This window comes from Condylura cristata, unplaced genomic scaffold (genome assembly GCF_000260355.1).
Source record: "Condylura cristata isolate star-nosed mole 26May11 unplaced genomic scaffold, ConCri1.0 scaffold00002, whole genome shotgun sequence".
NCBI lineage: Eukaryota > Metazoa > Chordata > Mammalia > Eulipotyphla > Talpidae > Condylura > Condylura cristata.
In genome coordinates, this window is record NW_004567103.1 from 4,319,090 (window position 1) to 4,346,602 (window position 27,513).

Genomic DNA, 27,513 nt, shown 5'->3' on the forward strand with positions numbered 1-27,513 from the left:
TAGACTTCCCTTTGGGATGGCCACCCTTTCTTGAAAGGCACTGAGGGTGAGAGCAGACGAGAGACAAAACTGTGTCCCAAATAAAAATGAAGTGAAAAATGTAGGCTGAGGTTGGAGAGGAGCAGCAGCAATTACGTAGGAGACGGGGTGAGTGGGCCCGGTGACAAGCAGACCTTGTGAGGCTGTGGTGGAGGACAGATGATGAGCTAAGTCTCAAAGTTGTAAAAATACTGAATTTTCTCTTTATATAAATGTTTTATAGTTTTGTTACTGCTAAAGATAATTACTTTTTTAAATCTTGTTTTTAAATCACTTTTGCAAAGTATTTAAGGTCTCCTGGGAAAATTAGGTAGCATGAAATATGTTAAATAAGGGGTTTACATTAGCTGGATAAAATGGAGATTACTGAACCACTCTGGAGTGCTTGCTTCTAAGGTGAGTAAGACATGGTAGTGCCGTGAATTGTTTATTTTTCATGACTGAGATAACTCTGCGGTTACTAGAACTACATTCTCTAGTTGTGATTTCAGTACCTCATTTTGGAAGCAAGAGGAGAATCAAGAGCTAGCTGATGGCTGTTCCTGCAGCCCTCTCTCTAGACTCGCAGTGGCGGCGAAGCTGTAGTAACTTTTAGTTACTTTCGTTCTTATACAAACCTGTGCAGATCTCCACCTGCAGCCCAGTTATCAATTAGGAAGAAGCAAGGTCTATCAAAACTCATATTAAGCCGTTAAGTTGTTTTTCTGTCCCTCAGATGATTTCAGATGTTTTTTCAACTAAGCTGTCAATTTTCCTAGGTTTTGTGCGCAGTGAATGTAGCACACCTCTGCTTAGTTTGTCATGTGGGTAACCTCTGGCTTAAAATACATGCTTAACTTTTCAGTCTTTCTGTGTATGCATGCTTTATTCTTACTGGCAATTTTTATTTTTAGAATGGTAGGATGTTCTTACCTAAACTCGTTTGAGCCGTGAATTGTAGGAGTACAGAATTGTTCTTTTTCTGTATATTTGCTTTTATCTGTTGGAGTCACACTAGAGGCTAGAAACCGATTCGCTCGCTTTGAAATCTAGCTGTTCTCACTGAGCCCTGTGTAGGCCTCCTTGTGTTTTCAAAACTCCCAGCTTATTGAGTCACCCTTGGGATATTTGTGTTGAAGTAGTGATACATAACAATGAAAATGTTCTACCTTAATAACCCTAACTCTCCTTTATAAAAAATAGGACAAAAAGTCAGTGGAAAGCACTTGCCTTTGTTTTGCACGTCTGGTGGACAACTTCCAGCACGAGGAGGTAAGTTTCAGGCCTGCTGGCACTTCTGTGAAGCTGTTAGATTGTGGGTCACAGCACAGCGATTTCTTCTTTCTTGTGTCCGTGCAGAACTTACTCCAGCAGGTCGCCTCCAAAGATCTGCTTACAAATGTTCAACAGCTCTTGGTAGTGACTCCACCCATTTTAAGTTCTGGAATGTTCATCATGGTGGTTCGCATGTTTTCTCTGATGTGTTCCAACTGTCCGACCTTAGCTGTTCAACTCATGAAGCAAAGTAAGTGCTATTTTATTCTCCTATTGTCAACAGAAAAAGGGTTTTTTCCCCAACCCCATGAATAAGTCAGCTCAAGTCAGATTCAGCAGAACAGTTGATAAATGCCATTGGCACTGGATAGAGCACAGTAGAGGAATAAAAATGTGTAAAACATTGGTGATGGGGTAGCTCTGAGTTTTCAGATATTTAGTATATTGAAATTTTACCCTTTGTCATCCTCTAGGGTTAAAGTTCCAAAATCATTGCTGTCTGTACAATATTCATTACGTGATGGTGGTTCCTTAGGAGATTTCTGAGTTGGGTGTTACTTACTCATAAGGACTTGATTGCCACACTTCGTAGTCCTCTCTGTGCATGTTGTCTTTGTCACCATCATCCCGTCGTTCAGCTGATTCTAACTCTCCCTCCTCAGAATTGGAGCATGACTCTACCAAAGGGTGTCCCTGGTCTTTGCTGCTTGTCTGCTAAGTGCTTTGCTACTGAGCAGGAAATGGCATTTCATTGCATTGCTACTGCAATTGACCATTCCATTCTTAAGCCTTAGATTTCACACATTACTGTCAGGACAAGTGGGCTTTGCACAAGGTCAGGCGACTGGTGCGGTGCTGGTGGAGTGTTGATGCACTGATGTGAGCGCCTGCAGCGGGGCTTTATGCACCATTCTCATCCTGGAGGCTGCCTGGAGCCAGTTGGTATTCCCATGGGAGCCTTGGGATAAGTCTGTACTTCTGTTTGGGGGGAATCTCAGTTTTATATTTAGCTGTATTTCTTCTACAGTGGCACAGGATTTTGTAGAACAGTGTTTTTGAGGTGATTAATTGAAAAGATTCCTCTTACACTTTAAATCATTCTCAAACTTGGCACTCCAGAGAACACTGTTTGCTTTGTGCCATGAAGAAAGTGCTCTCTGCTGAGATACATTTGGGGAAGATTTCACACTTGGGAATAGTCACAGTGCGGTACTTACTAAAATCCATAAAGGCCCTTTGACTTAGGCGTGGCCTGGCATTGGAGTACAGACTGTCTTAACCACCTGCACTGCGCGCCACTCAGTGGCAGTTTGGGAAATGGTGGCCTTTTAACATTTTTTCTTTTAATGCGATTTTTTTTCCCTTCTTTTGCATACTCCATGAAGTTTGCCATATAGTCAGCATGTGGTGCCACTAGATTTATGTATTCTTTTTGTAGGAATAGCAAAGACCCCCCCCCTTTTTTTTCTTTTGCTATTCGCTGATCTCTCTCTTTTTTAATAATCCTTACTCTGTACCATTACATATATTCACATTTCTTAGAAATGTTGGTAAATTCTTTTTTAAGAAATTTTTCAAAATTTTTAGCGCTGCTTGTGAAATTTCTGGCGCAAAGATTTAACTTCACATTTCCGCCCAAGTCAGTGCCAACAAAGACCAGACTTGTCTTTTTTTTTTTTTAAAGAGTCACTGATTTATTTATGCACACAGAACTGGGGGACAGGCCAGAGGTGCGGGGCGGTGAGAAGATTCACCAGAGACAGAGTGGGGAGCAGAACAGGCCGACTGACGAAATCCACTGCTGAGGGGAGCAGCGGGCGGGCCAGGAGAGGTCTGCCATGCTCCTTGGGTCAGCTCTGGGGCAGGCGGGGATCGAACTCATGCTGAAGTGGCTGTGCTAGCTTGCAGTGCTTTGTCCTTACCGGTTTTGCCACCAGTGAGAGCCCCAGCCCTGTCTTTACGCTCACAGATTGCCCAGTGATAAATCTACAGAGGCTGGTAGCTTCCGGCACTCAGTGATATACATAAGGCCAGTTTTCTTTCAAGGTCTTCCGTATGCTGAGAGCGGAAGCTGACATTTAATGATCTTCTTACACCAAGTTAGCATATTTAACTTCGTATAGGGTAATAGTTTTCCTGACCACAGTATGATAGGATGCAGATACTTTTAATTGCTGTTTTGGCCACTCATTTTCAATATATTTGAATCAGAGATGAGTATATGAATGCATTTGAACTGAGAATTAAAGTGTGTTGAGCACACTTTCATAAACGGCACAGTGCTTCTTAAGGAAAGTAGCAAAAGGTTCGGGACTTCTCTGCTGGTTCAGGATTCCGGTTAGAACACAGGTAGAACAGACCAGTGACCTCAAGCGTTTAGTTACTATCTTCATCGGTTTCACTTTAGTCTTGGATCACAACTCATTTTGATTTTGAAATTGCTGTCATCTCTTTCTTTATAAACAAACGGTTCTGATGGCCTGACTAGGGAACGGTTGCCTTTGAATTAGGTAAGACGAGTCTCATAGGCATTTCGTCCTGTGTTGGCTTTACAGACATCGCGGAAACGCTTCACTTCCTTCTGTGCGGCGCCTCCAACGGCAGTTGCCAGGAGCAGATTGACCTGGTTCCACGAAGTCCTCAGGAGCTATATGAGCTGACATCTCTGATTTGGTAAAGCTGGGGCTCATGATAACCAGGCGTGATATGAGGGCATGTTACTTCAGAGACATAACATTTGCCAGTAGTCACAAATGAAACTTAACAAAATAATTGTACTTTGTTTTCAGTGAACTTATGCCATGTTTACCGAAAGAGGGCATTTTTGCAGTTGATACCATGCTGAAGAAAGGCAATGCGCAGAACACAGACGGGGCCATATGGCAGTGGCGCGATGACCGGGGCCTCTGGCATCCCTATAACCGGATTGACAGCCGGATCATTGAGGTAGTAGTTTCATTGTACCGTCTAAATATGTCTCACTTGGTGGCGAGCGGGTGTAGGGATGGGGCAGGGAGGTGGATATGTGGACTGCAACGTGCTCAGTTTTGAATTAACTCAAGATTCTCTCATTTTGTCTCCTGAGAACAAGGTCCTCATTTCTGTTCAGGTCAGAAAACATGATGTTCTAGTCCTGCTTCTGCTGCTAACTACCTGATTGACTTGGAGCAAGTAATTTACATTCTTTGTTCCATAGTTTCCTCATTTCTGAAAGGAGACACTGGACGGTCGGGCTGCGTGTTCCTAAATGGCCCTTCCGTTTCCTGTTCCACAGCATCTCTTAGATGCAAAGGCGCGCATGCAGTTAGCTGTTCTCAGTACTGTTAGGAGCAGAAAGATGGGGACAGCTGAGTGGCTCTGGGAGAATGATGTGAACTGTGTTAACTGCCTAGACTTGGAGAGTGCAGACAGTTGCAGACTCATGTAGGATGCATCTGCGCTGGTGTAAAGTGGAGAACAATAACACAGCATATGCAAAAACTAGAGAAAAGGCGATACAAATGAAAGCTATACTCACACATTTGTGGTGATTTTCTGTAAAGGCTTTGGATGGCTTTTACTCTGACTTCTCTAGTTCCCAGATTAGATGTGCTCTGAAATATTTTAAAAGTCACAGTTCAGCAAAATTTTGCGCTAGTTTGGAAATTGTTCGCCACTGTATTTGATGAAATGGCATACATCGTTTTTGTGTTTTCTTATAAGATGCCTCTGAGTCTTATATTTTCTAATTTTAACTTGTGATACTTGGATTTTGAAGAGACTCACACTTAGTAGACATTCTTTTTTAAAATGTCCTCTATTGATCTCTAAAAAATGAAATTCTGAAAACTTTTTTTTTTAAAGATTTATTTATTTATGCATACAGAATTGGGGTACAGGCCAGAGGTGTGGGAGGTGAGAGGCTTCACCAGAGACAGAGTGGGGAGCAGAACAGGCAGATCAAGGAAACACACTGCTGAGGGGAGCAGCGGGCGGGTCAGGAGAGGTCTGCCACGCCATGTGGGTCACCTCCTGGGCAGGCGGGGATCGAACTCATGGCTGAAGTGGCTTTAGCTTCTGAGTGCTGTGATTTAACCCGCTGCGCCACCAGGGAGGGCCCGAAATTCTGAAAACTTTTCATTAAACTATTGACTTACAAAATCAAAAATGAAAATACCTGAATTCAGAACCACCTTTTAGAGGTAGTCAGGTGTGGCTGGTTTTTCGCATGTGGTCAGCCTTAGCTGTAAGCAGGTCATGTCTCTAACTCTGAGCATTCTTCTTTCTAGCATTTTCCTGATAATTGCATCTTCACCACTAGCTTAATTCACTTCGTACTTCCTAAGGGCCCGTCTGCCATTCATCCTAGGCGTTCCATAGACTGGACTGTGTTCTGAATGAATGCTTTGTCACTTTTTTTGGGCTAAAGTCAGTCAGGGTGTTCTCAGATCGTCTCATCATAGACCTGCGCCGTGTGGTGCCTGCAGCTCAGCCCCGGGGTGGCATCTCGAGTCCATTGTGCGCTTTCAGCCCCCGGCACCACCTACATGTGCGGTGCAGTGTATTGACCTAAGGACAGTTGTATGGGGTTTTTTGTTTAAAGGAAGATTTTGGTGAACTGCTAAGAATCCAGGATGTAGCCTCAGAATCACATGCTAAGATTTGTGAATAACAATTTTTTCCTATCAGCAGTGTCTTAAAAGCTTTAAAACACAGTGATTCTACATGACTGGATCTTCTGTCAAAACTCTACTGCATTTGTGTCTAGGAGCCTGCAAGGCCTGTGTTGTACACCTGTGTTAGCTAAGAATGAGCTGATGAATGAATGCATTTTGTCATCACCAGACTAATAAATTTTTCATATTCTGTTACTTTACCTTCTAAAATCTGATGAAATACATATCTAAGTTAGCATTTATGGAGGGTCCCCACTGTGTCTTAAGTTAATGAATTTCTCCATGTTTATATTCAAGGTTTCTCTCTCTTTGCTCTCAGGCAGCCCATCAGGTCGGTGAGGATGAGATAAGCTTGTCCACTCTGGGACGAGTTTATACTATTGATTTTAATTCTATGCAGCAAATCAATGAGGACACGGGAACAGCACGTGCCATTCAGAGAAAACCTAACCCCTTAGCCAATGCTAACACTAGTAAGTGCCTTTATATACTGTCATCTGATGAATAGTGTAATAATTGTGTCACAGGGTGTCCACAATAAACTGAAGAAAGTCGCGCAGGAGTGGTGGGGTGTTGGTAGCACGTGCTTGAATCGCTGCGCCAGCCAGTGTTGCACAGCCAGCACCTTCCCCCGGCTTTCCTTAAGAAGTGATTTTCCATGTCCCGGACTCTGGTCAGAACTGGTCCAAGCGGTTTTTTTGGTCTGATCTTTTTGTGCCTATTCTACTTTTCTGCGCATCCACACTTGTCACATTGTTTTTTCACAGCCTACTGTCTCACCAAATTGTCTTCCTAACTAACGGAGACTAAACAGATGGTGATTTCAGGTGTTTGCCATGTGTCTCTGAGGGGCTTAGTGTGTGGTTTTACAGAGCTAGACCCAGAAGAGGGGTCAGCAGCTCTTTGTGGAACAGTTATTTGACTTTGTGCAAACTGCTCAACACCGGTACGGTAGCCCCAAAGTAGACTTGTACAGGATGTAACAAATATGCATGATTGTGTGCTGAGAGCACTTTAAAGACTGTGTGACGGCTCGTTTGGGCCTGCCAGTTATGTTTTGCCAACCCCTGCTCTGGAGCTTTTTCTTATATCAGCTACCTTTCCCTTAGTCCCTCCAAGCCAAGGGAGAACGCCTTGCCATTCCATAGCTTCTGACTGAACATTCCCTGCCCACTTCTTGAACTGTTCTTTTCTTACCAGTAGTTCGGCTGATTAGTGCTGAAATGTTCCCGGAATATCACTGAATGTGTTTTAGTAAAAGAAGAGGTGCAGTGTATTCTTCAGCTGGTCAGGATTGAGGTGGTCTGGCTGGCAGGATTTGTTCTGAATGCCACCCTTAGCTTCTTCGTAGGCCCTGTTTGTCCACGTTAGATGATTTGTCTTATAGCCCAGCATTTTGGGTAGCATTTTAGATAATTACATTAGCTCAAATGCTTTACACAGTTTATTGTACTCCTGCTGCCTGTGGTTCTCAAGATTGCACTTTTTTTTTTTTTTAAAACAGGTGGATATTCAGAGTTAAAGAAGGATGATGCTCGAGCACAGCTTATGAAAGAGGATCCGGAACTGGCTAAGTCTTTCATTAAGACGTTATTTGGTGTTCTTTATGAAGTGTATAGCTCCTCAGCGGGACCTGCGGTCAGACATAAGTGCCTTAGAGCAATTCTTAGGATAATTTATTTTGCGGATGCCGAGCTTCTGAAGGATGTCCTGAAAAATCACGCTGTTTCAAGGTGTGTTCATGGAAATGATGAAAACACATTTTAAAAATTCCAGTCACCGCTAGTAATTTCAGAAATCTTTAAGGAAATATAGAAAGACATGTGTAGAACAGTTTCTTTGAAATTTCTTGAACCCTTTGATAAAGAATAAGAAAAATGTGAACGTTGAATATTTAGGAAAAGTTTTTGCTTAGATGGACTGCTTTTGTAATTAAAGTGTTTTGCTCTGAAATTAGTGTGGCCAGAAATAACTCTTATAGGCAGGTTTGTATAAACAATGCTTTCTCTCCTTTAGTCACATTGCTTCCATGCTGTCGAGCCAAGACCTGAAGATTGTGGTTGGAGCGCTTCAGATGGCAGAAATCTTAATGCAGAAATTACCTGATATTTTTAGTGTTTACTTCAGGAGAGAAGGTAATTTCATTCATGATTGCTAGTCTTTTAGCCTGGGGAGTTTTTCAATAGATGAACAGTTATAATCCCTAGACCACCAATTAAGCTCTTTTATAAAAGCCATTTGGATGTTTCTAGTGTGTCTGTTGTATGTTTGTTAATGCAGGATGTCAGAGGTGCACATACTCTTACTGAATTCTTTGTAAGTTTCCACGGTGTTATTTTTTTTATGGCCTGAACCAACCCATGACTTTGTTTTTAACATTGATAACATACCACTACCCGTAAAGATTCCCTTAAAAAGTCAGAGGTCATGTAATTTCCCAGTGAATTGTAATAGGAGGTCACACCTGTTGTGAAGTCAGAGGGGCTAATTTTACTTGATTGTGTACAGGAATCAAGTAATATTTTGGAGCTTGGAATTTTTCAGTTGGTCCTGTTCTCAAATTTGAGGAATTTGAATGTTGAAATCAACCTAGGTTACCTGTACTTTTCCATTCTGTTTTGAATATCTCAGAAATGAAAACTGAGTACATTGTCTTTTCAAGTTTTTTAAACCTGTCAGAGAAACCTAATTGATCAGCTAATTTCTTTCTTATCCATGGAAATCGAGATCCTTTTGTTCTTTAAGATACTCTGGTTTTGTGAAATGCTGGCATTTTCTCCTAAGGAGTCCTAGCTTCCTACCTTCTTTCTTATCAGCAATCCTGGTTCTTTCTGTTTATGATCTGCCTTCCATTCTTTTGATCATAGTTACTTAAGCTGGCTCCATGTCTCTTCATTTCTCCAGAATGCATGTGTCCTGCTACTATAGTACATTAAAGCAAAATAGAGAGAGGTTTTCACCATTTAAAATGAACTCTTCTTAAGGAAAAATAAGTGTTAAAATATCCAGCACTTCATAGTTAATATGAAAGGCCAGCATCTCTCCATTTCCAGGAGAACTATTGTTAACTAACTAGTCATTTGTACTAATAGATGGTTTCTGTAAAAATTTTATCTATTCTTACTTTTAGCCTGAGGTTACTTTATGTTGTATATTGTTTGATATTTGAGTTTTTTTGGTGGCTGTTTGCATTTAGCTTTGTCTAACTTTCTAACTTAGAAGAACTGTGAGAATCAATGTCATTTTTGCAAAAGTGGTTACTTTTTTAGAAAGTCCTTTCTCAGAAGAATCAGTTACACCATCACCTTGAATCTCCTGCCCTTAGATATTTAGGGAGCACATCCAGCGGAGGTCAGCGGAGGGCCCTTCATTGTCCTGCTGCTCTGCCTCGGGCCGGGGGCTTGTCCTCTGGCGCTGCTCACAGCCTCGCCCTCCTTGAGACTCTGTGGCGCCTGCTGTGTGCTCCAGCTGCTACACGCTCTCGCATAAGCAAATCACTTCGTTGGTAATTTCTTACTACCCAGCGTGTCTTTCCCACCTGTCTTTTAAGTGCCTGGGCTCGTGTTTCTTGTCCATAGCCCTTTTCTTAACACCTAGCATACAGTCGGGTATGTGATGGCTTGTGGTAAATATTGGGACACTTTCTAAAGGATCTTATTGTTTCTATTTCTAAAGCATCCAGTAGAAGGTTCTGAACTTTTCCCACCAAAATGTGAACATACAGCCTTAGGTCCAGACACAGCAGTCGGCATATTGTGTGCAGAGTTTGCGGTACCACTGGTCGTTCCTGGGAGCCCCTCCCCTGTCTGCACTCCCCTGTCACTAGCCCGGCCCAAGTCGGAGCCCTTGCCTGTCATTTGCTACCAGTGTCCTTGTGCGCCTCTGGGGCTGTGGGAGTCGGCACCTCCATTCCTTGTATTTCGGATACGGCGTAACCTGGCCTCATTGTAGCTTTCGGGCGACCCCAAATCTTTCTCTCCCTTTCTGCTGCGAAGGTGGGCAGGTGGTCCTCTGTTCTCTGTAACTGAAGTTTGCTTTTATAATTGGCCTGAGTTTCTAGTAGGACTTTATTAGGACCCTGTTCTATTGTGATGATCTGGTTTTGAATATTAAAAGGCATCCAGTACAAATATCTTCCCTTAAATTTCAACTTGCCTGCTCCCTTTCTGTATGCAGTCAAGTTGAAAACACTAACTTTTCTTCTCCCTAGAAACTGGGCCTGTTAGCCATTACTTCTAGATCAGTGTTGCAGGGAGTAGGTCCTGATTGAATCTTCACTCTTCCTTTCCATACAGGTGTAATGCATCAAGTGAAACACTTAGCGGAATCAGAGTCTCTGTTGACAAGCCCGCCAAAGGCGTGCACAAATGGTTCAGGGGCTTTGGGGTCCACGACATCGGTCAGCAGTGGAACTGCCACAGCTGCCACCAATGCCACGGCTGACTTGGGCTCCCCCAGCTGGCAGCACAGCAGAGATGACTCTCTAGACCTGAGCCCTCAAGGGTAAGTCAGAGCCCCGCATGATGTCTGTGGTCTTTGCCTCAGCTGTGCCGTGTTTTGGAGCCTCCGCCAGGGAATGAAGTAGGAGACTGTCCAGGAGAGTGCACCTTTTTTTTTTTGTAAAGATTTATTTATTTATTCTCACAGAACTGGGGTACAGGCCAGAGGTGGAGGGGCGGTGAGAGGATTCACCAGAGACAGAGTGGGGTACAGAACAGTTCGATGGACGAAGTGCACTGCTGAGGGGAGCAGCGGGCGGGTCAGGAGAGGTCTGCCGCGCCATGCGGTCACCTCCGGGGCAGGCGGGGATCCAACTCATGCTGCAGTGGCTTTAGCTTCTTAGTGCTGCGCTGTAACCTGCTGCGCCACCGGGGAGGGCCCGAGAGTGTACCTTTTAATAGCTTCCTGTTTGTGTTTTGTTGGGCATTTACTGGGAATGGCCGGGAAACTGGACAGTGATTGGAAAGCAACTGGGTAGGAACTGCAGTACCATGCACGGTTCTTCCCAGTGCACGAGGAGACTGGGGCTGGTGTCGGGCAGTGTCGCACACGCTTCCCAGGCGGAGGCATTCATTGGCCCTCGTCGCTAACCCCTGCTCCTAGGACGGTGTGCTATATGCCATGTACGTGCAGGCTTCAGGTAACCCAGATATGAACATGGTGAAAATATGAAAAATAGACTTTAGAATGTAAAAGGGAGGGGGAACCTTGATATCCCATTTATTTTTTAATTAGCAGGTGGGAGGAGTTTTGTCCTTGATAAAGGAAAATGGGAATTTTTGATTAAAGAATTCTCTGCTTCCACATATTTTCAGTTCTTTTGTATTCTGTACTACTGGGAATGTCTCCACACCCTTGTGCTGGTTTTCATTTTATTGTCTTGAATCCAATGATTCTGTTGAGCGTGTTTTTTGTTCCTTTGATGTTAGAAATTTAATTTTGCCATATGAATGGTGCTTGAGGGACCACTCCATTATGAAATTCAGAACACACTTTTTACTCCGAAGGTGGAAAGTAGACCTTAGTAAAAGCATAGTAATAATAAAGTGAGACCCCAAAACTTAACCTTGTGAACTGCAAGGTAGCAGTTCACAAGGGGCTCCCTTCCCCAGCAGTGGTCCTATCCAGCTAACTCTGACCTCTGGCAAATCTGGGGCAGTGGTTCAAACCGGAACTCCTGGCACACTGGCTGATGCTGGAGGGGCTGCTGCATCTCGGTAGTGCCCATGTTTGGGGCCCCAGCAAGGAGATGGGGCCCCAAGAAAAGCAGGGGCCCTCTACCTTCTCTGCTTGGAGAAGCTGTTTCCCCTTGTAGCCGTTCCTGCTCGCTCTTTCCTCCCTTAGCTGCTGCAGCGGCCTCGATCATTGCTGGACTTCACTGCCAGGGCAGGCATGGTGCCCGTGGTGCCCTGTGCCTGCCGCAGTGGCTGCAGCACAAACAGGTGTAGCCCCTCTGAGGCACTCTAAGGCATTAAAGTTGCTTATAGATCTGAAAGTTGATTATTTTGAAGAAGTGTGAAGAGCCATTTCCTCAAAATATTGTCAGAATTTTAAGTATTTCCATTCCTTTCTAACATAGTTTCTCATGAAAAGTCCTTGTGTCTCTATATAATGTTTTAAAGATGTTTTTGTGCATACAGAGCTCAGGTACAGGCCAGAGGTGTGGTGCGTGAGAGGATTCACCAGGGACAGTGTGGGCTGCAGAGCAGGCAGACTGACAAGGGGCACTGCTGAGGGGAGCAGCAGGCAGGTCAGGAGAGGTCTGCCACGCCGTGGGTCAGCTCCCTGGTAGGGGATCGAACTCGTGCTGCAGTGGCTTCAGAGAGCTTCATAATGCGGTACTTTAACCCGCTGCACCACCAGGGAGAGCCCCTTTGTATATTTTTAAAGTGAAGAATCATTCAAGCTTTAAAGCCTATTCTTTGGAACCTCGCTGGCCCTGATTGCCAGGCATATTGAAAGCATTGTTTTCATTTGACATGTCAGATGTAAGAAACCCATAATTTTTTTTTTTTCAGATTTGGGTCACAAAGTGAGCCAGAAAGGTTTTTTCATGTTACCTATTTTGTGTAGCTTCATTAAGATTCTGTTGATACTTCACACTGCGTCTAGTGTTGAGATTAGTTAAAATAACGAAGGTTATGCATGTTATATTTTATGTAGGCTGTTCACACTATCACCGCCTAGGTTTGTTTACAGATGGGGGTGTTTAGAAACTGTCGCTAAGTATTTATAAATATGCATTAATGCCACTGCACACAACCAAGTTACTTTGGGTAATGGCAGTTTGGAAAGTAGTTTTGATAATAGTATACAATGCTAGCTTTTTCTCTTTTCTCATCATTTAAGTCAGAAAAGAAATGATTTAACATAGTTCTAGTTTGTGATTACACAGGATTTTTTGATGCTGGTGCTTTGCATTTATATCAGTTTTATGTACTTTCTGTATGTTTAGTAATAGAATTTGGTACAAGATTAGTGAGATGGCTCTTTGATTTTCTTAGTTCAAGATAGCCAAACAGTTAGCTATTTTCTGATCTGATCATTTCTTGTTACTGTACATGTCTAAAACATGACTGACACATAGTTGGCATTGATAGGTAATTTCTAAATGAAAAATACCCTGGGCCAGCAATATTTTAGCACTCATTGTTTCTGCCATCTTTGCTTGATTTTCAATGAGTGAAGATAATAAGTTTGGGTAACTGCTAAACTTAACCCCATGTTTTCCCATGTGACAGTCGATTAAGTGATGTTCTAAAGAGAAAACGACTGCCAAAACGAGGGCCGCGAAGGCCAAAGTATTCACCTCCGAGAGACGACGACAAAGTAGACAATCAAGGTAATTCCTTTAATGAAACTAGGGGGCGGTAAAGGGAAACGAGCGTCAGCTTCATTAAATCTCCTAATGGCTTCGAAGTATATCTGAGTTTCCTGACATCCTTGTGTTCCTAGTTTTCAGCTAGGTAAACCTACCAAAGGTGTGAATCTTGAGAATTTAGTTGGTCGTCATCAATACGCAAAAAGGATTTAACTGCCGCTCGCTTTTCTCTTCCTAGCTAAAAGCCCCACCACTACTCAGTCACCTAAATCTTCTTTCCTGGCAAGCTTGAATCCAAAAACATGGGGAAGGCTAAGCGCCCAGTCCAACAGCAACAACATCGAGCCAGCACGAACCGCGGGAGTGAGCGGGCTCGCCAGGGCCGCCTCCAAGGACACCATATCCAATAACAGGTGAGGCAGGGAGTGCTGCTGGTTCCTGTTCTCAGATTCGAAAAGAAAAGCATGTCGGCCTGCCCAGTGTTCAGCGGCCGTGAAACCAAGGGCCCGGGCGCGGGTTTCAGCGAGAAGCGGGGCCAGTCAAGCTGGGATAGTCTCTCCTTGAGCCCTGTATCTGACTGACTGTGTCCTAAGTTCCGGTCACGTTTCAGAACTCCATTCACCCTCTGCCTGGGTGTTGGGCATGCTTAAAACCCCACCAACTCATATTCTTCTTGGAACTGTTCCTTACTTTTGTTCTAGGCAGTTTTCTGTCTCCACTCATTTTATGATCGGCTTTTTTAGGCTTTAGAGTAGAGCCTCTTCTTAGAGCTTAGAAGTATTTCATTGTTGCCTTTAAAAAATATTTCTTTAAAATCCTTGAATTTGTTTTGGTTTTTTGACTCTGCATATAGTACCTCAACAAAGGTCACTTCTTTGCAAATAAGAAATTTTTATAAAATCAAATGCCATTGAGAGAACAAACAGGCTCCTTTGGTTTGGGTGATAACACTGTCCATGTCAGTTAATAAAAGCAGGTAAGCAGATGTATTTCTGTAGCCATCAGAGCCAGGCACTCAAAAGCCAGGTGCTTATTTGCTAGTTGTCACTGCACCTCAGGCACCAGCAGGCACGTGCGTCTGGCCTCCAGTGCTTTCCCTCGGCACTCCAGGAAGCGCCCATAAAGTTCCATGCCGGCATGTCTGTGCCTGAAGAAGAAACAGCCATGTAAAATTGCTTTCAGGCAAGTGTTTAGGACATGGTTAGACTTTAGACTCCCAACAAGTGACAACTTGTCCACACTTACGTGTGACCTTAGGTGTGTTTCCATGCGCCTTTCTCTAGGTGCATCCGACTGCATTTTAGAATGAAGTTAATTTGATAAACGTGGCCTCCGGACTTAATACTCGACCCAAGGGGGTTGTAAACGCTGCAGCAGTTTGCCTTTGTTCTGATACTCTCCGTACACCCAGATTGAATATCTCACTTTTCCTTCTTGCAGAGAAAAAATCAAAGGTTGGATTAAGGAGCAGGCACATAAGTTTGTAGAGCGCTACTTCAGTTCTGAGAACATGGACGGAAGCAACCCTGCCCTGAATGTTCTTCAGAGACTTTGTGCTGCAACTGAACAACTCGACCTCCAGGTGCGCCATTGTGCGCTCACCCCGCCCCCGTGACCAGTTGTCCCTCTGTCTGTCACAGAGCTGCAGCGTCACCAGACCACATCTTCAGCACTGGCATGCCTTCTCCTTGTCCCTTGCGTCCAGCTCACATTTCATTCTGCAGTGCGCCTATAATCTCACTTTCGCTTGGTGGCCCCTCTTTTTTTGCACCTGTGTCTTAAAAAGTAACTTGAGAAATATTCTTCAGCCTTGCTCTTCTTCATGAGGTCTTTGGCATGAAAGTCCACAGGACCTGACCACCTCCTGGGCCTACTGATAGTCAGAAGACGGTTGAGGCTTAGTTGGTATTTCCTATTTCAAAGAAATGTCCATGTACTTTGAGCAATTTGAGTGATACCTGCTGGCTAAGGCATTGTCGTTCACATTCAGATTTTAAGTTTAATAATTTAAAGCCACACTTGTATTTTATCTCCCATCCTGGCATTGTATTCTCATCCTTTGTCTTTAAAACTATAGTGGTTAAATGTGAAGATAGTCCCCGTGGTACGGTGGGTACTGGCTTTCTGTTTGGAGATGCCTAACTTTGGTGAGTGTGTGCGAGTGTGGAAGCATGTTGCAGGGATGTGCTACTCCCCTACCTTGTTTATTTGGTTTTAGGTGTTGGAATGTATTGTGTTCCACACAGAGAAGTGTCCACTGTTTAAAATAATAAATGAATTCTTTCCTGCCTGTCAGGTGGATGGTGGAGCTGAGTGCCTTGTGGAAATCCGTAGCATAGTCTCAGAGTCTGATGTTTCATCCTTTGAAATCCAGCATAGTGGATTTGTGAAGCAGCTGTTACTTTATTTGACGTCTAAGAGTGAAAAGGATGCTGTGAGCAGAGAGATCAGATTAAAACGATTCCTTCATGTATTTTTTTCTTCTCCGGTAAGTTATTTGATGATGCTTGTGTATTTTAAGAGTTACTGTTCCCAGTGGGTATCCTGGTAATAAATGCCAGTAGGTGTTGGTCAAGATACAGAAGTAAACTTTGTCACTGGCCTGTGTACATAGTAGTCTCTCATCTGGGAATGTGTTTTAGTCTCAATGACTGTTTTTAGCTGTACTGCAATTGACCTTCTGTTTTTCAGGGATACCTAGATACAGGTAGACATGCCTTCCAATTTGTTACCAGTTCCATGCTACACATAGTTAAGTAACATTTATATTTAGGGGTAAAAGCCCAGACCAGTGTGCCTCTTCTTCCTGGACTTTCAGTGGGTGAGAGGAAGAGAGTAACTGACGCCGCTTGGACACTGTTAACTTCCACTTGTTTTTAGTCGCTTATGAGAAGGCATCCTTGGGGAATCTGCCTATGGATCAGCTGTGTGATCGTGCTGAGGAAAACTCTCCTGTATGTTAGGGAAGAGCTTCATTATACGCATTAGAGCATTGCTTATTATTTGAACTTGGGGGCCTCCCTGAAGCAGAAGTGATTTTCTTTAGACATTCATTAGGATATATATATATATAATTACTGATTGTAGTTTTTATAAGTGCATAAGATTATGTACAGGTTTGTGATCTCTGAGCTGAAACGGGGTGGTTTTCAAGAGTTGCATGTGTATAGTAGTATCCTGTATATTCCCTAATATCCCACACAAGTTCTCAGTAGTACTCCAAATGCATTAAAAACACTGGAACAGACTAGAATACATGATAAATGAGACCACGGTGGTCTTGTGTCTGAGTCAGATTTTGCCACCAATTGAGTCGTTTTCTCCAGACTTTTAGACTTTTGAATTGTGAGTAAGGGATTCTGGGCCTTACAAAAAGAGCACCTTTATTGACATAATTTATTACAAACGCTGTTCCAACTAAACTCATCAAAAGCATAAAAGATGAACGAGTACCTTTGGTAAAGCGGGAAGTAAGTATTCTTGTTGAGAGTATTCGTTTCCAGGAGGCCTCGCTCACCTGTTGGTTTATTTACAACCGTAGCTTCCTGGAGAAGAGCCCATCGGGAGAGTAGAACCAGTGGGTAATGCGCCTTTGTTGGCGTTAGTTCACAAGATGAACAACTGCCTCAGCCAGATGGAGCAGTTTCCCGTCAAAGTGCATGACTTCCCCAGTGGGAACGGGACCGGCGGCAGGTAAGGCTCAGCGCCTGGGTGCTGCCTTTGTGGAGGTAAAGCGGCAGGAGGGCTGGGGAAATGTGGGCCCGCCCAGGGACCCTTAGCTGGTGACTGAGGAAATGCAGTACTCTGAGGAGGGGTCAGATTCATCTTGTCTCTAAAGTCACACCGGTGCCTTGGATGTGATGTTCTACAAATCTGTAACCTGAGACTGTTGGCAACTCCTTAATTTAATACACTTGAGCATCAAAACTTGGGCTGAGAAGTTTGTGGCCATGGATAATATTTATGCTCTGTGCATAAATGTTTTTATTTACGATGGAAATAGTTACAACTTCGTGTTCTGATGGCTTTTAACAAGAATTTGTTTTGAAGTTTTGCTGTTTTAACAGAAGTTTCTGCTTTTTTCCCAGCAATATAGTAAGTAGGTGTATAGCATTCATGAGGTGCTATTGAAAGGATTCACTGTAAACATTTGTTGTGATTCATGGAATATTGTGGCAAGAGCAGAAGTCAAAACTATTAAGAAATCAGTTCGATTTGAATGTGCACCCTGAAGTTTTAAAAAGCAATAATTTTGATTGGATTAGCAACATGCATTGTTGGGTAGAAAAAGTGAGATGACTGTGGACGAGTGTTTTTCTTTAACATTTGATGTAGTATGTCGAGTTTTGATCACTGAATTTTCTAGAAGATTTTATGAAATAAGGGGACATTTTCAACGCCCATGAAAACCATGAAGCTTCTCATTTTTGTCTAAATTTGTGTAAAATAATGTATATTTACATATGTATCTGTCAATATAAGGGAATAGTCTTTCCCCATACCTCTTATTTGCATGGCTTAATGTACTTTATAAACCACATTTCAGACTTGTCTATGTCTAGCCAGCACTTCTTAGAAATGAACAATTATGGTTTTCTTGGGACTTTGTTTTTTTTCTTACCTCATTGTAACTTCTGGCACAGTGTTTGGTAGCTTCCCGCAGGTGTAGTCACTGTAGTTCCCCCAGCACCACAGCACCCTTGAGCCGCCACCTCAGGTACCTTGTGCTCTTCTTTCCCACTCTGACACCCTTGTTATTCCTCCCTATGGTCAGCTGCAAGTCTTGTCTTTCTCCGGACCCTTTGTTCGATTGCTCAATATTCAGCATATAAGTGAAACCATCTATGTGTGTTTCCTTCTGACTTACTGCACTGAGCATGATTCCTGCCAGTTCCATCCATGTTGCTGCAAATGACATCTTTGTGACGCCTGACTAGTATTTCACGGTGTGCACAAACCACATCTTTATCTCTTCTGGGGCATTTGGGTTGTTTCCAAATCTTAGCTTCTGGAAGTAGCGCTGCAATACTAGCAGCTAAGAGTGCAAGTTTCCTTTGGGATTAGTTTTTTGTGTGTCCTTGGGGTGGATTCCTGGGAATGTAAGCAGTGGGTCATCTGGTGAATCCACTTTTTAGTGTTTTGAGAAACCTCCACACAGCTTTCCATAGTGGTTGGACCAGTTTGCATCCCCACCAGTAGTGTAAGAGGATTCCTTTGTCTCCACATTGTTGCAGTCATTTGTTTCCAGTTTTTTTTCCAATATGTGCCGTTCTCATAGGTATGAGGTAGTATTTCATTGTGGTTTAGATTTGCATTGTCCTGGCAGTAAAGTGATAGACCATTTGCATTTCTTTAGAGAAGTGTGGTGGAGTTTTTGGGTTTTTGTTTGTTTTTTTTTATTTAGCTCTTCATGCCCACTTTTTGATTGGGTTGTTTGCTTTGGTTTTGTTGAGTTGTTTAAACTCTTTGTAGATCTTTGGTCCCAGTCCTTTATCAGATATACGATGTGCACATATTTGCCCTTCATTCAGTAGGGTGTTTCTTCATTTTAGTTGCTGTTTTTGCTGTACAGTCTTTTTAGTTTGATGGAGTACCAGCTATTTAATTTCCCCTTTGTAAAAGCGAACAATTAAATGTTATTGCCAGGTTTAGACTGGTATAACCATTAGAAGGCTTCATGTGAAAGAATATAGCACATTTTTTTCATTATGTTCCTGTTGCTTTATAACACTGTCTCTTGGGAGTGCAGGTTCAGCCTCTACAAATGTTAAGCCCCTCCCCCGCCAGAACACCGGTAACTCTCCATTAGGCCCTTCCCTTTCTGCAGGCTTAGTTCTGTAGTCAGATTTGTAGGTTTTGCTTGGCTTAATTTTTTCTGTTGCTTTGTTTTTTTATAGTTCACACATAAATGCAGTCATACTGGTATTTAAAGGTTAATTTTTAAAGTAATTTTGTAGCTGAGGTGTTTTGGGCTTTGGTTTATTTTTAAAGAAATAGGATCTAACCATTGCAGAAGTAAGCATGCTCAAATGGTTGAGAAACTTGATTTCAGAAAAATAATTAAATCTCAATGGGGAGGTGTTTCTGCTCAGATGGATTCATGGTGGGACAAGTGTTGAATGTTTTCTCCTTTTTTTGTTTAATACATTTCTATTGAGGTAACAGTCACTTGTAATACAGTGATGTGAAATCTGTAACCTTTTTCTTTTTACATTGTGACCACCCTCCCGCAATCTGTTCTCTGTATCAAAAGAGTTTTTGTTTTTTGTTCGTTTGCATTTTTATATTTCACAAAAGAACGAAATATGTTTTTATTTACCCCTCCTTTTGATTCATTTCATTTAGCCTGATACCCTGAAGTACACCCATGCTATTGCGAATGGCAAGGCTTTTTTTTAATCGAGTACTACTTCATTTCGTACATACATACGCCCCATCTTCTTCGTCCGTTTACCTTTTGGTGAATGGGTAGGCCAGTCCCATAGCTTGGATACTGTGAATACTCTGCAGTAAACATAGCGGTGCATGGATTGCTTCAAATTAGTGTTTTTGTATTCTTTGGATAAATACCCAGAAGTATGCACACCCTCTTCTGTTTATAACTTGTACTAAGTGACTTGAATTGCTTGCTTCATCAATTACTTAATTGCTAATTTCACACTTTGTATTTTATGAGCATGAAGAATTATATTAGTTTGCTTATTTGTATTACTGTATACTGGTTCTGAAAATAATAGAATAACTTTTTTTCATAAATTATCTTGAGCTTTTCTCTCAACAGAGGATCACAGGCTTTAAAATTTTTCAACACACATCAGTTAAAATGCCAGTTACAGAGACATCCAGATTGTGCAAATGTGAAGCAGTGGAAGGGTGGACCTGTGAAGATTGACCCTCTGGCCTTGGTACAAGCTATCGAGAGATACCTTGTGGTCAGAGGTACGTTCCATGTGTGTGTTTGCGCATGTATTTGGGGTGAAGGAGATGTACCGTTCTTCCTACTTACTGCCCTTTTTTCCCTCTCCTATCAGGCAGAGTGTGTTTTTTTGCGTAGGAAAGTGTTCGGCTTTGTAGAGGTTGACTGCTTGGGTGCTCAGTTAATTTATCTTGTTGGAATGTAGTAGAAGGGACATTTCGTTAACAAACTTTGTAGACCCCATTGTAACGGGCACATTTTTTCTAAGGATATGTTGCCTTAAACATATATCTAGGCTTTTCTTTGCCACCTGAAATTGCTAGGAATCTTAACAGTTTTCTTGGTCCCTAGGGTATGGAAGAGTGAGAGAAGATGATGAAGACAGTGACGATGATGGCTCAGACGAGGAAATAGATGAGTCTCTGGTAAGGTCTTATTCCCACCTTGTTGCGTTGTATGAAGTTCAGGACCTGTAGCTTACATGGATTTTGTTTTGCTTTATTCAGGCCGCTCAGTTCTTAAATTCAGGAAACGTAAGACACAGATTACAGTTTTACATTGGAGAGCACTTGCTACCATATAACATGACTGTGTACCAGGCTGTGCGCCAGTTCAGTATCCAGGCTGAGGATGAAAGGGAGTCCACGGATGACGAGAGCAATCCCCTGGGAAGAGCTGGTATTTGGACAAAGACCCATACAATATGGCAAGTCTGCACATGAGTTTGTTTGGTTTTCCGGCTTATCATCAGCTTTGATATTTGTATAGAATTCTTAGTAATGACTGATTTTCATAAAGAAAGGGAGCCATAAATCCTACATTTTACTAGTAAAAGCTCCTTCAGATATTTTATCATGTGTGGAAACATGCCACATACTTAGTTAGCTTCCTTGTTAGTTTTCAAGAAAGCTTGTAATCATGTTTACGTAGTTTGCATTTACTTTATTAGATTCGTTTCAGGTTTTTAAATGAGACAAAAATGTCTCTGTAAGGTGATACTCCTCGGGGTAAATTGCAAGTTGGGCCAACGAGCCCGCGGATCTGCCCTGCAGCTTTCTGTGTGTCCTTTGGGAGGCCTGCGGGCCAGGCTTCACAGGCCGCCTTCCCACATTCGCTCTTGGGGAAGGGCTTCTCGGCTGGCCCCTTCTCCAGGCAGCAGGGCTGTTAGTGCTCCCTCCACCCCGCAGGGAGGGAGCCGGAGGGGCCTCGGCATTGTCCTGGGGCTCTGTGGGCTCTGGCTTGCATTCGGCCTCTGTCAAGGAACTTGCAGGTGTAAAGTCTGCTTTTTCGGTTTGCATGTTCTGTCCTTAGGTACAAGCCTGTGAGAGAGGACGAAGAGAGTAATAAAGATTGTGTTGGTGGTAAAAGAGGAAGAGCCCAAACAGCTCCCACGAAAACTTCCCCTAGAAATGCAAAAAAGCACGACGAGCTCTGGCACGGTGAGTGCACCGGGAAGCACTGGCCGCGGGCAAGTGAAGCGCCACCGCGGGCAAGCGCCACCGCGGGCAAGCGCCGCTCGGCCGAGGCTTCCTCCGGGCTCTCCAGGCGCCGGCCCAGGCCCCGCCCTCCCTTCCGTGGAGGCCACACTGCCTGCTTGGTCCCTTCCCAGGGACGCCGCTACCAGGGACCCCCGCCTGCTGTCCCTCCCAACACTGGCGGCTGCTGAGGAGATTTTCCCTGGTCTGCAGAAACCAGGGCACCGTGGCGATTTCTTTTTTCCATAAAGCTGCCTTGTTTCTATTAAAATACGCGTTTTATTTTGAGATTGTTACAGTTTCTGGTTTTAGTTAAAATATGCTCCCTTTACGAAGTGATGATGCGTTTTTTATTTTCTTTGCTTGGTAAAAGTAAATAGCAACTGTCTGATCTCTCGCACTGAAAAAACTTGCTGTTAGTGAAATCTAAGCACAGAGGAAATACAGAGCCTGCCTGGAGGAACTGTTGGTCTGTGCTGAAGCAACCACAGGTCTTTTACCATATTCATAATTTGAGTGTGTTTACCTAACTTTTTATGTTTTAAGCTGGATATTAAAATGCCTGGCCCTTTCTCGTAAGTCACCTTACGTTGCAAAGTTTCATCATTTCTTCTCTGGCCTTTTTATTGGTAGCTTTGCTTCAGTTATAAAGAAGAAATGCAAAAGAGTCCGTTTTTCTCTTTTATAAAGTTTATTTGGGAATGGAAAGGGAAGTGGAGTTTTCATAATCCTGGATGATTTATCAGATAAAAGCAGGAGGGACATCAAAAGCTCAGTAATGACAACCACAGAGCCTTGAGTTAACGTGGTTACTGCTCAAGGCGTGATAAGGTGACACCGGCCCCGTCTTTGTAACTTTGATCAGCACTTAACTTTGATCTTTGCCCTTCAGATGGAGTGTGCCCATCAGTGTCAAATCCTTTAGAAGTTTACCTCATACCCACACCACCTGAAAATATAACTTTTGAAGACCCGTCATTAGATGTGATTCTTCTTTTAAGAGTTTTACATGCCGTCAGTCGATACTGGTATTACTTGTATGATGTGAGTAACGGTGCCTGCTTATGAAGTTCTTTGTGATGTGTTTTCATGACATGTTCTAGCTAGTCTATCTCTGCCTCTCTGCCTAGTGATTAATGAATTCCTGTTGTGCTAGAAATAGAAAAATGATTCAGCTAAATGCAGGGATCCAGTAAACAGTACAGGAACCCCAGTAGTGGGAACCCCACTTATTCCTGTCAGACTTGTAAAATGCTCTCTAGCTATAAGTTTACTGAGTTCAGCCATCCCATGAAAATCAAGCCTGTGTTTCTTCAGGTACCTCTAACCCAATGTCCACTTACCTACGTTAAGATGTATGTTGCTAGCAAGTTGGGTGGAGTGGGCAACGCTGCCTTTGATGTCTGCACAAAGAAGGAGCATGAAGAACTTGGTGTAGTGTGATGCATCCGCGGCCACACTAGTGAATGAGGGCAGGGCAGTGGTCACAGAAGAGGCGGGGGTGGGTGTCATCCCTGCCTTGTGAAAGCTGTATTCGGACTGCGGCTTACAAGGAGAGCCAGTCACCTGTATGTTGGAAATCAGCTGGTGAAATGTGGGCTGTGGGGATGAAGGGAGAGGCAGGGGACACAAGTCTACTGTTTGACGACATGTGGCCTTTTTTTTTCCCCCCCTTTAATGATTTACAGAATGCAATGTGCAAGGAGATTATTCCAACTAGTGAATTTATTAACAGTAAGTTGACAGCAAAAGCAAATAGGCAGCTTCAAGATCCTTTAGTAATCATGACAGGAAACATCCCGACGTGGCTGACTGAACTAGGAAAGACCTGGTAAGATGAAGACTTGCATGCTAGTGGCTGGAGAGTGGTCCCATTGTTTTGGCCTTTATGCATCTTGCTGCAGAAACACAGTCTTTCTGAACCTGTCTTAAGCACAGCTGGCTTCGTAGGGCAGCTCTGGCAGCCACCAGACAGGCAGCAGGGCTGCGTGAGACCTGCTCGCAGCCTGTGGCCACACCAGGAGTAGAAGTGAAGGGGCGAAGGACTGTCCTCCGCTGCCTTAAGAGTGGGCTCCAGAAGTGTGGTTGGTTGATTCTCTGAGCCTGTTTGGTGCAGGTGGAGGTTCTCAGAGTTGCAGAGATCACAGCAGCCACTGGCCACGGGCTCTCAGGGCATTTACAGTTGAATAAAACTAGAAATTGAGTTTTTTTAATCATGTCCTCACCTGGCCACCTGTATTGGGCGGAACAGATACCGAACACTTAAGATCAGCACAGAAAGTGCCTTTGGCAGCTCTGGGCCAGCTACCAAAGTAAGTCATAACATTGGAAGACAACGGAATTTATTCGCTGCAGGACTTGGTCTTCGGCACGCAGCAGCTTCCTATGGCAGTAGAAGGGACAGGGACGCCAGTGCTGGGCGGCGAGCCAGGAGCTGTGAGGCCAGTGCCCTGGGGGTGGGCGGCACGCAGTGGCGGCCAGGGGTGAAGGCAGCCTTGGTGCCGTCCTGTTTCCTAAAGAGCCCTGGGGTACATGAAAGGCGGCCTGGGGTAGACTTGAACTCGGGCGGGATTCTAATGGTTGGGTTTTCGATTTCTAGTGAAAGGCTGTTTAAAGCACTATTTGATCACATAGAAACTTCATGTAAGAATTATGAAAATTCTTCACAATCAGCTTGCCTAGGTCATTTTTATTTGTTACATTCATAATTTTTACTTTGCAGCATATTAAAAGTTGTTTCTGATACAGGGTTGTTTTTGTTTTAATGGTTTCTAATTCAGATAATAAATTTCTGTCACATCTTTTTACAGCCCATTTTTCTTCCCTTTTGATACCCGGCAAATGCTTTTTTATGTAACTGCATTTGATCGGGACCGAGCAATGCAAAGATTACTTGATACCAACCCAGAAATCAACCAGTCTGATTCTCAAGATAGCAGAGTTGCACCTAGATTGGATAGAAAAAAAGTAAGTCCTCTCCCCCCCCCCCATATTTAAAGATATGCATCAAACAGATTTTCAAAACAATGGGAAAACTGTAAACCTGGCACACTTGGGGTGTCTCTTTGCTTGGAGGCCTGTCTCCCCAGCCGTCTCTTTGCTCATCTTTTTTTATCATCTGTGTTAGCAGTAGTCTGCTGTCTGCTGGGTCTGGGCTGTCTGTGATTCTCCTGTATCCTCTCAGGAAGACTTTTCCCCCAATTTCTGAAATTGCTTGAAGTCTTTTTTCTCTTTTAGTTGCCATATTTATGTGTCAAGGAAGAATCTTGTCTTCTCCCACAGAAACTTCAGAACTCAAAACTACAGCCTCCCATTCATAATTGCTCCCTTATGTAGTAGGCAGAGTCAGTCAGACACACTTCAGTCCCGTAGCAGACTTCTCCGGTTAGAAGCCAGCGGACACGTGTGAGGTGTCCCGCATCATCTCGTGAGCAGCCACCCGGCATTGCTGACTCCGTCTTTCTGTGCTGCTGATCTTGGCGCCACAAAACAGCTCTTAAACCACACGGCCCCGAGCCATTTCCATCTGCGACCTAGGCCTCACGACTGACTGAGTCGCACTGCCTTTCACTTACTGGTTCTGTTCATTGGCTTCTTTCTTGCTGAGGATTCTTAATCAAAGCTGTTCCAATAAAACCCTTTCTCTCAGAAGTCTCCTAGGAGCCATTAGTAATGAAATCAAGAGGGAGGGAAGAAGTTGAGAAGCAAAACAGAAATCGTCGTGCTCTTTATTATTCGATCTTTATATTACTCTACCAACATCCCTATTTATAGAATTAGAATCGGGACATCAGGTGGGGCTTTTCTCATCTCCTTGAACCTCATTAGTATACATGCAGTCCAAGCAGGGATCCCACTCACCTGTCTCACATCACCCCCAACACCTGTTTCTCCATCATCTAACTTCACGTGTCCAGGGAGATTTCATGGCGTTTCAGCCTAAATTGCATTGAATTTGGCAAGGTTGCAGAGTACCTTTCTTCCCCAGCTGGGTCTCTGGGCTTGCCGTGGGTTCAAGACAGTTAACTCTCACCTCGCATGCTTCAGGGTTGTCAGGTGCCACTGGTGTTTGAGGCAGCACTGCTACCTCTTAACCTTGACCGAGGCGCCTTTGAAATAGCTAATGGTAGAACTGAGTGTTCCGAGCCTCGGGACACACCCCTGCTAGCGTGTCCCTTGAGCACAGCGTCCTCACGTTTGTACTTTCCTTTGTAGCGCACTGTGAACAGAGAGGAGCTGCTGAAACAAGCTGAGTCTGTGATGCAGGATCTTGGCAGTTCACGGGCCATGTTAGAAATCCAGTACGAAAATGAGGTGAGCTTATGAGTCTGCCTGTGGTTTGAGCTTGATAAAATGTTGCGAGAATTTTTTGGTCCTTTGAAGTTCTGAAACATATATGAGAAATTTGTCTAAAACCTTGAGATTTGTTCCAGTTTTTCTGTTGAATGATTGGTCTAAGTTAAGACTCAGTTTTATAACAAAAATGTTTTCCCCTCTCCCCCATGAGGGGAGATATTTGTATGATCTTTAAATTGATAAAGTGAAAGAATGCTTTATAGATAACTTTCCAAATGTCCAAATGGTTTTTTTAAAAGTCATCTTTACTGAAATAAAGGTTATATATAACACCTCAAGATCGACACTTGTAAGAGTGGTCAGTGTTATAGTCTGATCACCTCCGCATCAGGAGAAAGCACTGTCTGTGCGCCGCAGGGGCCTTTCAGACCAGGTGACAGTCTCCTCCCCACCCGCATTCCTGGCGCCATCTTCTGTTTCCTGCTGCTGTCATTTTGTCTTGTGCAGTAGTACAGTGAATGGAATTGCACAGTATGTAACCACTTGTGTTAGTTTTTCACTTGGTGCAATGCTTTTGGGGTGGATAGCGTTGTTCCACTTACTAGTTTCCTTTCACTGTTGAGTAATATTCCGTATAGCAGTGTGTCGTGATGTTTAGCTGGTCTCCAGTTGATGCACTTTTGATTTTCTTCCAGTTTTGACCCAAGATAAACATCTGTGTGCCAGTTGGCGTAAACATAGGTTTTAACTTCTTTTACACTTTAGGGTTGGATTTCTAAGTCATTTGGAAAGATAGATTTTAGCTCTGTAATAAATGCCAAATTATTTTCCAGAATAAGGTGTCCTGATGTGTTAATCCCACCAGTAATTAGTATGTAATTTTCAGTTTCTTTACACATTCAACCTTGGTTATTGTCAAGCCTTTAGTGGGCTCTTACTATTAACCTTGCTGTGAGCTTATCCCACATGGGTTGATAAGCTTTCATAGGCTTTGAGACATTTAATTTTTAATTTACATCTGTCTGATGATACGATGTTGTCTTTGTTGCTTGTGAGCCTGGCATTTATCTTCTTCAGAGAAGTCTCTGGGCATGCTGTCCACCTTTTTATTGGGTTTTTGTTTTATCATTGGCGTTGGTAAAGCCTAGATACAAGTCCTAAATTCATGAGCTAAATGTTTTGCAAATATTTCCTTCCAATCTATGACCCATCTTTTTATTAGGGATGTCTTTGGAAGAGTAGAAATACTGAATTTTGATGAAATCAGGTTTTCATCAACTTTTTTTTCTTTATATATGCGTGTAGCCTGGGGTATTCCCCCTGACCCCTGGTCTCCAAAGTTTTCTCCTATGCATTTTTTTTCTAGAACTTTTTTAGTTTTTATGCCTGACTTTTCTTTGGAGTTAAGTCTTACATAAAATTAGGATTAAGCTTCTTTTTTTCTGTTCAGTGACCGTACCCCCTGTTGCGTGCCCTGGACAGCCTTGGTGACGACCAGTAGACCCCACGTAGTGGCGTCGGCTCGTGTGCTCTTTTCGCTGGTCGGCGCTGCCCTCG

General features: G+C 43.3%; 1 protein-coding gene across 6 annotated transcripts in view; it reads left to right on the forward strand.

Annotated features, from left to right (window-relative positions):
* Positions 1–27,513, forward strand: part of TRIP12 (thyroid hormone receptor interactor 12) — a 129,811-nt gene that overhangs the window by 85,992 nt on the left and 16,306 nt on the right. For 2 of the 6 annotated variants that reach the window (XM_012726657.1, XM_004674211.2), the window contains 21 exons: positions 1,222–1,290; positions 1,378–1,543; positions 3,849–3,966; positions 4,083–4,239; positions 6,268–6,421; positions 7,453–7,681; positions 7,965–8,083; positions 10,244–10,451; positions 13,190–13,290; positions 13,508–13,682; positions 14,710–14,851; positions 15,566–15,757; positions 16,811–16,962; positions 20,036–20,208; positions 20,537–20,610; positions 20,692–20,891; positions 21,497–21,624; positions 22,553–22,704; positions 23,349–23,491; positions 24,471–24,627; positions 25,876–25,974. In XM_012726657.1, coding sequence (XP_012582111.1) covers positions 1,222–1,290; positions 1,378–1,543; positions 3,849–3,966; positions 4,083–4,239; positions 6,268–6,421; positions 7,453–7,681; positions 7,965–8,083; positions 10,244–10,451; positions 13,190–13,290; positions 13,508–13,682; positions 14,710–14,851; positions 15,566–15,757; positions 16,811–16,962; positions 20,036–20,208; positions 20,537–20,610; positions 20,692–20,891; positions 21,497–21,624; positions 22,553–22,704; positions 23,349–23,491; positions 24,471–24,627; positions 25,876–25,974 — 3,108 coding nt within the window. Of the gene's footprint in view, positions 1–1,221; positions 1,291–1,377; positions 1,544–3,848; positions 3,967–4,082; positions 4,243–6,267; positions 6,422–7,452; positions 7,682–7,964; positions 8,084–10,243; positions 10,452–13,189; positions 13,291–13,507; positions 13,683–14,709; positions 14,852–15,565; positions 15,758–16,810; positions 16,963–20,035; positions 20,209–20,536; positions 20,611–20,691; positions 20,892–21,496; positions 21,625–22,552; positions 22,705–23,348; positions 23,492–24,470; positions 24,628–25,875; positions 25,975–27,513 lie in introns of all 6 variants that reach the window. The other 4 variants (XM_004674210.2, XM_004674212.2, XM_012726656.1 and 1 more) reach the window with 3 other exon arrangements.